Genomic DNA, 11,630 nt, shown 5'->3' with positions numbered 1-11,630 from the left:
TTTTTCAAGGAAAAAAAATTTGGTGTGTGGTGGAAAGTTGTTTCATGAGCATTGTTGTGCTCATATTTTGAACTTGTTAGTCCAAGATGGTCTTGTTCAGATTAAGGATATTATTGATAATGTGCGTGAAAGTGTCAAATTCATAAATCTGTCTGAGGCTAGACTTCGCACTTTTTCTGAAATTGTACAACAATTAGAACTTGGTGAAAAGAGGTTGGTTATTGATTGTCCAACTCGTTGGAACTCCACTTATGACATGTTGTCTTCTGCATTAAAATTCAAAGATGCATTCTCTAGATTTAAAGTTAGAGAACCAACATATGATTGTTTGCCAAGTTTTGATGAATGGGAAAAGGTTGACATGGTGTGTGAGATTTTAGAAGTTTTTAATGCAGTTACTAATATAATTTCTGAGAGTGACTACCCTACTTCTAATTTGTACCTTAGTGAGGTATATAGGGTAAAAGAAGTTGTGGATTTTCATTCTACAAATGAAAATGTTTTCATTAGGACAATGGTTAGTAGAATGAAAGAGAAATTTGAGAAGTATTGGGGTGAATGCAATTTATTGATGGATGTTGCTTCAATTTTGGATATAAGGGTCAAATTAAAGTTGATCGAAATGTGTTTTTCAGTGATATATTCTAAAGAGGAAGCTACAATGAATATAAATTTAGTTCGACGCACCTTATATGAGATCTACGATGAATATGTATTATTATATAATGTGGATATTAGAAATGAAGAGATTGTTTCAAGTACTAGTTATATGGGTGTTTCCACAAGTCGTAGGCCTTCATCAAGTTCAGGTTGGTCAAAGTTAATGAGTTATATGAAACAAAAGGATGTAGTTAATTCACCAAGGTCAGAATTGGAAATTTATCTTGAAGAAGGTGTATATAATTGTGAGGAAACTTCACAATATGATTTTGATGTTTTAGAATGGTGGAAAGTCAATCATATGAAATTTCGGGTATTATCTAAGATGGCAGCAGACATCCTTGTAATTCCCATATCCACAGTAGCTTCAGAGTCTATATTTAGTGCTGGTGGTAGAGTAATAGACTCATATCGTTCTTCCTTGGCACCAAGTACAGTTCAAGCTTTGATTTGTGGCAGTGATTGGGTTCGAGTTCTTCACGGTGTAAAGAAAAATCAAAAGGTGAATTTCTTTTATCAATTCTTTATTATGATATTTTTTAGTATATTTTTTAGTTTTATTTATTAAAATTTTGTTTTATGATTACAACCTGAGAAGAAGAGTGTAGAGATAATGCTACTAGCTATATGATTTTCATTCTCTCATCATGGTAATTTTAATATTTTTAACGACATTAAGTAACTAGTAGTGGAAGAGTATTTTTTTATCTGACAACAACTAATTTTATTTTTTTGTTTTTTTCATAGGTGGAGATTTTGCTCATGCAGGGACGTATATTATTTTCTAGCAATAAGAGAAACAACTCTAGTTTGTAATTTTATAATGGATTTATAGTTTTTATTTGGGTGATTGTAAATTGATAGTGATATTTCATTTCATTTTGTTGTGTTTGATTATTGTATGAAGTTTATTTATAATATTATGCAGTGTATGAAGTGTTTAGACTATTTTATGGAGTGTTTATGGAATGTATAGATAGTTTTATGTAGTGTTTATGGAGTATTTATAGAGTGTTTATGGAGTGTTTATGCAGGTATTATGTATATTGATTATGCCCAATTTTAAGTAGCGGTCATGCTTAATTGTATACAGGTATTATATATATAAATTATACTCAATTTTAAGAAGAGGTTATGCCGCAATCTTATACATGTATGATATATATAGGTTATGCCTAATTTTATGTAGAGGTCATGTCCAATTTTATGTAAAATGTATGTATAATTTTATATATAATTTATTTGATATATATTTTTTGAAAATTTTTAAATGTATGTTGAGGTTCGAGTTCAGCTCGAAGCTCTGCTCGAGCTCGGTTAAAATTTTTGGGCTCGAGCTCGATAACAATTTTAGGCTCCAGACGAGGCTCGGCTCGAAGCTCGGCTCAAAGCTCGGCTCAAACATAGGCAGGTTTAGGCTAGGCTCGGCTCGGCTCGATGCCTCCCCTAGGTATGCCTAAACCCTAATTGTTTTCATTAAATTAGTGTTTTATTTGATTTAAATTTATTTTCAGTGCGTAATTGGGGGTTATTTGTGTATTATTTTGGGATTTTGGGGTTATTTTAAGTCTCTGGTAAATAGAATATAATTAAAGTATGCAATTAATTAATTAGTTACTTTTAATTTTGTGAAAATATATTATTAATTAATACCATGTAAAAAATCTATCTTATGTTATTAATATAATATTTTTTATTCATTAATCATATTTATTTTTTATTTACTCTATTGTATTATTGATTTAATAGTGGTAATTAAAATATTGTTAACTCAAACACTTGGTTTAATTGACTCATTTTTATAATTAATAAAATCAATTGTTTTAAATTTTGAAGATGAAGACGAAGATGAACTTGTTTACACTAACACCCATTTCAAAGATTTTGAAGATGAACTTGTCCATACTCACACCCATTTCGAAGATGAAGATCATGTAGATACATAAGATGAAGATGAAGATCAAGATCAAATTTTCAGTTTGTTGACTAACCCCCCCTTAAGGTAGACGAGTTCAAGTGCACTGGAAAACAGATTCCAGTGTTAGTGCCCCTAAATGAAAAATATGATATAAACAAGAGAATGAGTAACCTTTTATAATATACTTAAATATAATATATACCTAAACAAATAATTAACCAAAATAAACATGGTTACTACACTTATAAGTGATTTAACGTATAGTATTAGAATATATTAATATCCTAATTAATGAAAAACTATATTATATTAATTAATGATTATAATTTATTTTAAATTAATACAATAATTACGTGTGACTAGAATAAATTATTAAAAATAAATAAATAAAATTAAAAAATAACATAAACGAATATAATAAATAAATAAATTATTTTTTTAATAACATAAGATATGTTTTAACATTAAAAACCACTAATTTAATACAATAATAAAAAGATTTAATAAATAAATAAATAAATATATATATATATATATATATATATTTATCAATAACATAATATATATTTTTATGTATTATTAATTAATAATATATATTTTTATGTATTATTAATTAATAATATATATTTTTATGTATTATTAATTAATAATATATTATCACAAAATTTAAAATCATTGGTTTAATTAATTATAGCAATAGGATAATTAAACCAAAATAATTTATCAAATATTTATTTTAATATATCTTTCTTATATGGCATTTTAGTGTAGGCAAGCCGGATCTCTAACTGCCCTGCGTCGTTGACTCCCTGGATAATTAAAAACAATGCAAAAAAGTCTTAAAATTTTTCGAAAGTCTGATCGAGAAGAGAAAAATGGAGGCAACGGACGTTGCTCAAATCGTCGAAATAAATTCATGGCTGTCGTCACTCTTCGACGCCGCCGGTGTTCCGGTTCCGGACTTCGAGTACACGCCGCAATCCATCGCCCACTTGCACGCCCTCGCCTGCGTCTCTCGGTCGCGCACTCGCGCTGCTGAGATCCTCGCGTCGGATAGCCAACGCAAGGCCCGCGAGTACCCTGTACAAGGTGAGTCCGCAGGCTTCTTGGTCGCTCAAAGCACTTAACTTAATCCGAGTCTCGTTCTATGTTAGATTTAATTAAATTTTCAAATCCTATTGTATGTTTCAAATTATGAGCTAGTTTGATTTAGTTTTTCTTTCGTCTTTTTATACAGATGATTTTATATAGTACTTAAAATTAATCTGAGTCTCGTTCTATGTTAAATTTAATTAAATTTCCGCATCCTATTGTATGTTTGAAATTATAAGCTAGTTTGATTTAGTTTTGCTTTCGTCTTTTTATGCAGATGATTTTGTTTATTGAGTTGATATGAACTCCTCATCGCGGTTTCAAACAATGAACTCTTTCAGTTTTATTGCTCTCAGAAAAGAAAGTTACTTTGATTAAAGAATGCTTGTACTTTGCCGGTTCATACCTTTGGCTTATTTAGGATTATTGAACTGATAATTTTTTCGTCCTACGGTTATCTATAGTTTTTATTCAATTATGTCGTGAACAGATCAGCTAGGTTCGCCCAATTTAATCATGAATCCTCTACTTTCTGCGTATTTTGTTTTGTTATCGTTGTTTTTTCTTCTTTTCATAATCTGATTTTTCATGATTCTTTCTGTGATAATGTGTCATAGTTATAATAGTGAAATTATTATCATATCTTGGAAAGCGTAGAAGAGTATTTGCTGAAGGAAGTGTCAAAATCTTGATTAGTTAAGGCTGAACCTAACATGCTCAAGGCTATGATGATTGCTAACAAGCTTTTCTAATTTCAGCTGTGAGAGTCAGGGAAGTTTTAGATTTTATAGGGTTGGCTTATGAGAGCTTATCACATAACATTACCACATCAGCCCGGGATCTTGCTGCTGTCTCAAACATGTTGGAGTTGAGGGACACAGAACTGAGTAGGCAAGTTTCTCCATCTAAACTTTTACTTACATCCATAATTCTCGATCAGATACTACAGATTGATGATTCTAACATCAAGTGAAACTTTTTTAGCTTTCTCATAGCAATGGGAGATATCTCATTGAAGAAGGCTGATATTGAGGATAACAGAAGACAGGTAGAGAACGAATCAAAACTTCTCCTACATCTCACACGAAAGGCCATAACCAGGCTGGTAGATCTGAAGGGGTCAGTGTTCTTTGAAATGGTTGGTGTTTTGTTTGCTTTGACCATGGTTAAGAAAATGAAAAGATTGCCCTCCTAGTGGTCTTTGGTTTTACCATTTGACAGATTTATCCTGCAGAGCATCTAAGCAAAGTGGAAACACTAGGTACCTCTTATTCTTTTGAACTTGTGCACTCATAGACTAATCTCCTCGATTGACAAGCAACTACACTCGTTGATAGCCTATAGTTTCTTGTGTCTACTCAGATTGAAGCCTTTGTAGTCCTGAAAGTCCTAAGCTGAAAGTTACATGTCAAATTAGAACATATGCAAAAAAAATTTGAGATTCTCAATAAAAGACTCTGATAGTTATTGAGCTGAATCCTCAATCAACACTCTGCAAAGTTGTTAACAGACAGAAAAAAATGAATCTTCTTTCCTTTCCTGTAGTTGGAAAACTAAACTTTTATGAAGTGTGTGCAGAACAACTGCCCACTTCATCAAAAGCTATACCAAATTGTTGCATCATTTGTTAAAAAAGCAATCACCTCAAATATTTATGTGCTTATCAGTTTCTGTTTCTATTACAGAATTCTTTTGCTGTTGGAAGAAGAGATAGCTGGCATTGAGACCCAAAAGTCCTACACAAAGTGGCAGACGAACTTGGAAGTCATGGAATTCAAACAGCGACAGTACTCTATAGAAAGTGAAAATTACAAGGTTAGATATTAACTAGATCAATTGTTTTGGAAATTCAATTATTAAAATATGACAGTTCATTGATAAGGAAACACTTTTTGAGGCAGGAACTGCTTTCACGGGTTGCCTATTCCCCTGACATCAACCACCGTGTGCTGATAGATTTGTTACAGCACAAAACTCGACTGGAGAGGAAGACAAAGCCTGTACTGGAAACATTAAGATGCTATCAGAACTTGCCTCCTGTATCAATTTAAACTCTCAATTCTGGTGAATTTATATTTTTTGCCTAAAAAATCAAACCAGAAATAATAAAGTTACATTAATTTTCTTAAAATACAGTAACTTTATTTTTAAAACCAGTAGATCAATACATCAAGTAATCTGTAGTTTTAGAGTTTGTACTTGGTTCAGCTTATTAGTTGTCAATTCTTTTTAGAAGTTAATACAAAACTGTATTTTTCACTCTATTTTATTTGACTCTTTTCTAATTTACAACAAAATGCTAATTGGTGTTCTCACTAAATTTTTCAAGTTCATCATTCAAATCCAAGTTCACTTGTTGCAGTTCTTGTTTATGTTTTTTTCAACTCTGGTGAAAATCGAGTTATCATAAGAAATTGTCTGCAGGATAAAACCCTTGCTACTTTAGCCATTGAGAAGAAAAGAAGGGAATATGAGGCAGCTTCAAATCGCCTGGAAGATCTTGTGCAGGCTCTTGAATTGAGAGAGTGACAACTGAGGGCATCCTGCTTTTAATTTGAGAGAGAAAAGTTTGTTCTTTACTACTTTTTTTGTTTGTTTATTTTCTGTGTAGCAGACGACCTGTTATTCTAAAAGCTGCTTTTATTTCTCATTAATATATCAAAATCTGTATTTGCAACTCCATAGGTTTGTGGGGAATGAAGAGCAGCAGTTTATCCATCCGGGTTCTGGACAGCACTGAAAAATGATAGAAATTAATGGTGAGTAGGACACAAACTTCACTGCTCCATTTTCAGCCATTTGCTTGATGAATATAGATTTTAGATTTAATGTTCCGCACACAGGCATCAATCATGTATTCTGGCATCAGTCTTAACCCAGATTCACCATATTTTGATGAGATTGTGAAACTGAATTGGTTAACATTTCTCTTGGAAATGTAAAGTAACTTTAGTCATATTGAACATAAGTTTGCCTTGGAACTTTTCTTGGAGTTCATTTTTTGTTTCTCATGAATTTGAATTATGAAAATCAATTCATTAAGTGGATTGGATCTTTGGCTGGGGGTATATTAGTGTAAATTCTTTAACATGGAAGAAGAAAAATACTGTTATTTTAAGATAGTTTGAATTGTCAAACTCCATTATCGAGAAGACCTTTAAGGTATGTTTGGAACCATGGAAAAGAAAAGATAAGAAAATGAGAATTTGATTTTTAATATTCTCAAAAATATTTAATAAAAAAGAGAATTTGATCATTATCTCATTTTCATTAACTATTTTTGGGAATAATAATGGTCAAAATTTAATTTAATTTAATTTTATTTTCCAGGGGTTCCAAACAAACCCTTAAAGAAAAATGGAGAGAAGGTTATTTTTCAGTTGTTTGGCAGCAAAGAATTATGGAGAGAAAAGAAAAAAAAAGAGAAAATCACTTTCTTTGTTAATTAATAAATTTTCTCTCACAAAATGATGAAATTAGGAGAGAAAAAAAGAAATAGAAACTCAAGAGAAATTTTAATAATCAAAATTTTAAAATTTATTAATTTTTTATTTTTCACGTATATCCAAACAAGAGAAATTATATTTTTCTTCTATTTTTTTTCTAATTTTTCTCAGCCATCTAATTAAGAGAAAAGAAATGTGTTTTCTTTTCTTTTTTTTCTTTTTTTTCTATTGTATGATTTCCAAACACAAACTTATTGAAGAATTATTCTCAAAAAGACTTTGGATGGTTGGCCGCAACTATTTTGAGAGATTATTTCATATTAAATGTAGACCTCTTTCAGGTAAAAATTATTTTTCCCTAGTATTTCTTCAATTTATCATCTTGTGTTTTTATCACTTCAGATTAATGCCTAGACCCATTACCTAAAAAGTATAGGAGTGTGCCCAACATCCATCTTGAGTCAAGTCTTTTGTTCTTCACCCATAGGTGATTTATGTTTGAGCTACCCTTAAAAAGTGAGTACTATTTGTTGTACCCTTAATTTGGGCCATTTTTTTGCCTTTAAAATTAAGTGAAGTGTGTTTCAGACTTTGACTATTTTGACTGGTGTATGAAGCTTTGTTGTATAGCTAGTTCTTCTCCCAAATTGTGTTTTGTCCAAGTTGGGTCTCTATGTCCTTTTCATCCCCCGCTTGGGAGAAGTAAAAGAAAAAGTACTCAAAAGAGGTATTTTGTTCCACATTGTCTTGTGAGACTAAAATATTCAAGAAAGGGGGAGAAAAAATGATGAAGATTTTACACTTATGAAAAAATTCTAGCCAGTGAAGATTTAAGACCAAAAATCATTTTCATTGCAAGCTGAAGTTATAAACTCTACCTTGAGGGGGCGTGTTAAAGAGCATATATGAAATAATCTTACATGACTCTCATAGTAAAAAATCTCATAGAGCAATAATTAATATGTTAGAGTCTAAGAATAGTCTCATGGAAAGAGGTTTCATAGACGAGTCTCAATTTAAAGTATTTTAGTTATGTTAGTTTTCTATTTATGTTTACTTATTTACTTGTTCTAGGACTCTTCTTTGAGTGTTTAACTTTGGGTATAACTGGGGTAAGGGTAGTTTAATTGTAATTGGATTCTAATTGTTTCCTCTATTAGAAATGGAAGTTCATTGAACTCAAATTACATCAAGTCAATGAAGTTTTTATTTTCCTGAAATTCAACAATTTTTTGTTGATATTTAAGTCCTTTCATGCTATGATTTCTACTCAATGTGGTTCCCCCTTAGAAAAATCTTCATATAATCATATTGGAATATATGTCTTGTAAATTTCTGAAATTTTGTGATCAACAGGGCATTATTCATCAAACATCTCATGTTTACACTCTATTGGCCAAGTGGTCACTCCCTTCTTGATTTTTATGATAACAAAACTTAATAAAACCTGACAATTTTAAATATAGTAATTCAGATATTTTTCCTCCATGAGACATCAATTTCAAGGTTTAAAGCATTGAATTGACACAAACTTCTCAACGACCTCAAGCATTATTAAAAGTCAAGATTTCTTGAAGAATAACCCTAGAAGATGAAGAAAAATTGAAGACTAAAGTTTTAGCAATTACTAAGAAATGTAAAAAAGTCAGCCTATGTAAGGAGTCCAATCTTTCCAAAATTTGAGGTATAATACAAATTTGGAGTTTTAGGATATATTTTGCATTCAAACATGTTTTCACAATTACAAACATATATTTCATGCATGTTAGAATCACTAGGGATAATTCATATCTACACATGATCGATCAATCAGAAGTGCCAATCTATGTTATAAAGCTTGATCCATCAACCCATTTGGGCTGATTGATAAATACTGTCTAGGCAAAGCAAATTCACATGCTCATTGATAGATCAACTTCTGAGACTAATCAATCATACAATGCTTTGCCAATCTACATCAAGCATGATTGATCATAGGAAAACCATTGATCGATCATACTTGTAATGCACTACTAGAGGAAATTATGATTGATTTGTCAACTTAAAATGTCAAATGCAATGGAAAGATATTAATCGATCATAGAATCAATCAATAAGTCAGATTTTGATAGAAAATAATCGTTACACTTGATTGATCGATCATCCACTTTACACTAATCGATCAATATATACTCAACTTTTTGTAAGCAGGCAAAAAATGACTAGTTTGGTTTGGAAAATTTATAAATACTTCACCAAACCCCCTATTAAGAAGTTAATGAGCTTTTATTAGTATATCCACAAGCATTTGCTCTCAATTCTTTGCAAATCTTCCTAAAGTGCATTTATGAGAAAGAGTGAGCCAAAATCTGGAAAAATTATTTTTCTCATAAGCTCCAACTACAAAGGTTGGAGGTTTGGATCTCCCATAGGAGAAAGTTTCTCTCCAATTGATAAGGGTATAGTATTTTTGTTTTGAGATAAGTTCATCTAGAACCTGATTAGCTAGAGCTTGAATCTAGCCAATCTCTTGGGGAGATTTATTTGTAAATCTTGTATTTTAGCTACATGTGGTTTAAAGAGAGCCAAAATATCTTTTATGAAAATTCAAGCTAAGTCATACCTGCATGGGCAAATGCTAGTATAATGAAGGTACTACATCAAGGTTTGAAACTACAATCACATCTGGTGCTCTAGATGAATTACATAAATTGACCAAACAACAACAACATATCTCACAACAATAACAACAAATTTCCCAGCGTATGACGCAACTATCTATTCCCTCTGCATCCTTGGCACATACGAGTCCTACTACAAGTATATCTACACTCTTAATGTTATATTTCCCATCTTGGGTTCTTGACTCCGGTGTAATAGAATACATATCAAGTATGTCCTCACTATTTTCTTATTTAAAAGAGTATGTTCTCGTTAAACATGTTAATCTTGTTGATGAGTCAGTTTCACCAATACGTGTAGTGGGAAATGTTACCCCTGCATCTTTTTCTTTCACCTCAATTTGCACTATTAGTTCCAAAATTGCCTTTAAAGTTGTTGTCTGTCAGTCAAGTCGCTAAGTCTATGATTTTTTTTTTTCACGTTTTACCCTACTCATTGTGTGTTTCAGGATCTCGTGACGAGGAAGATGATTAGTTCTGCTCGTGAGAGAGGGGGATTATACTATCTGGATAGCCACAATCCAAACAGTACTTTACATGCCTTATACACAGATGATTCACCTCTTTAGTAGCATCTCACACTTGGTCATCCATCTCCAACAAAACTAATTCAAGTAGTTCCTGATCTTCCTTCTAGTATTACTTTCCAATGCGAGTCATGCCAACTGGGCAAGCATCACCGGAGCTCCTTTCCTGTTTCATCTCATAACAATAGTAAACCTTTTGAGCTTGTCCACTTACATGTCTGAGGTCCTTGTTCTGTGACTAGTTGGTTGGTCATAAGTATTTTATTTCCTTTATTGATGATTTCAGTAGATGTACTTGGATTTTTCTAATGCGATAAAAATATGAAGTTTTTGATGTCTTTCAGGTATTTTTTAATGAAATAAAGAACCACTTTGCAACTTCTATCTATATATTTCATACATACAATAGTCTTGAGTTTATGAATTGTAAATTTGGCTTTTTCTATTAGTCACAAGGAACCATTCATCAGATTTTTTGTGTGCTTGCTCCACAACAAAATGGAGTTGTTGAATGCAAGAATCGTCATTTATCTGAGGTAGCTCGTACTATGCTGTTTAAATGTAGAAGACGTTTGTTCTTACTGCATGCTTTATGATAGATAGAATGTCGTCTTCTGTTCTTGATGGCCAGATCCCTATTCAGATTGTTTTACCTATTGCACCTTCGTTTCCAGTGACACCTCAGGTCTTTGGGTGTGTATGTTTCACACATGTTTTTGATCAGTCAATGGATAAGTTGTCTCCATGGTTTATCAAGTGTATCTTTTTGTGGCATTCTCGAACACAGAAAGGTTATAAATGCTATTGTCCGTCTATGAGAAAAACATGTGTTTCTGCTAATGTTACCTTTTTTGCATCTTCTACATTTGAATCGGTTCCACCTGAACCCTCTATACCTACTCCGGTTATTCCTCTTCTAGTTGATGAATGTGCTCCAGGTTCACAAGATGCTCCTATTGAAAAATCATTGCAGGTATACCGTGTTAAGTTGTGGAGCCTAATCAATGTCTTACGCTGAGTCGGTACGCGGATTGACCTTCGTGATAAGGTTGTCGGGAGGGTTCCCCTCCCGAGTGGGTCCACGATATATTGATTGTTGTTTCATTAATAGAAATTTGGTGATTTCACTCATGTATTGCGGTTGCCCTAATTTTCTCTTTATATTTGGGGCGCCGCTATTAGGGTTAGATTATCATCACGGAGAAGGACTTTGAGTTGCAACCTGAGAAAAGTTAGAGAAAAACACTTGTAAGTGTGTACGATTTCTCTTTGTAAACTATTTCATCTTCATGGTGGATTACTGCAATAGTGGAAGACAGGACGTAGT

The 11,630-nt window shown here is 32.1% G+C and overlaps 1 protein-coding gene across 3 annotated transcripts; it reads left to right on the top strand.

The window, feature by feature from the left end:
- Positions 1-4,436: 4,436 nt before the first annotated feature.
- LOC137947016 (AUGMIN subunit 1-like) lies at positions 4,437-6,528 on the top strand. 3 transcript variants are annotated; one of them, XM_068793308.1, is made up of 6 exons: positions 4,437-4,561; positions 4,655-4,789; positions 5,356-5,485; positions 5,572-5,709; positions 6,095-6,237; positions 6,356-6,528. In XM_068793308.1, the coding sequence occupies exons 1-5, from the start codon at positions 4,530-4,532 to the stop codon at positions 6,197-6,199; spliced, it is 540 nt and encodes a 179-aa protein (XP_068649409.1). In that variant the 5' UTR covers positions 4,437-4,529; the 3' UTR covers positions 6,200-6,237; positions 6,356-6,528. The 3 variants fall into 3 exon arrangements, with proteins under 3 accessions (XP_068649409.1, XP_068649411.1, XP_068649410.1); XM_068793310.1 differs by lacking the exon at positions 4,437-4,561 and having other exon boundaries at positions 4,694-4,718; XM_068793309.1 differs by lacking the exons at positions 4,437-4,561; positions 4,655-4,789 and adding an exon at positions 4,924-4,931.
- Positions 6,529-11,630: the final 5,102 nt, after the last annotated feature.

Source organism: Aristolochia californica, unplaced genomic scaffold (assembly GCF_029961685.1).
Source record: "Aristolochia californica isolate CCGP_79_NKW_82.1479 unplaced genomic scaffold, dmAriCali1.0.hap1 SCAF_12, whole genome shotgun sequence".
NCBI classification, from domain to species: Eukaryota; Viridiplantae; Streptophyta; class Magnoliopsida; order Piperales; family Aristolochiaceae; genus Aristolochia; species Aristolochia californica.
This window is presented reverse-complemented; position numbering and strand designations above follow the sequence as displayed.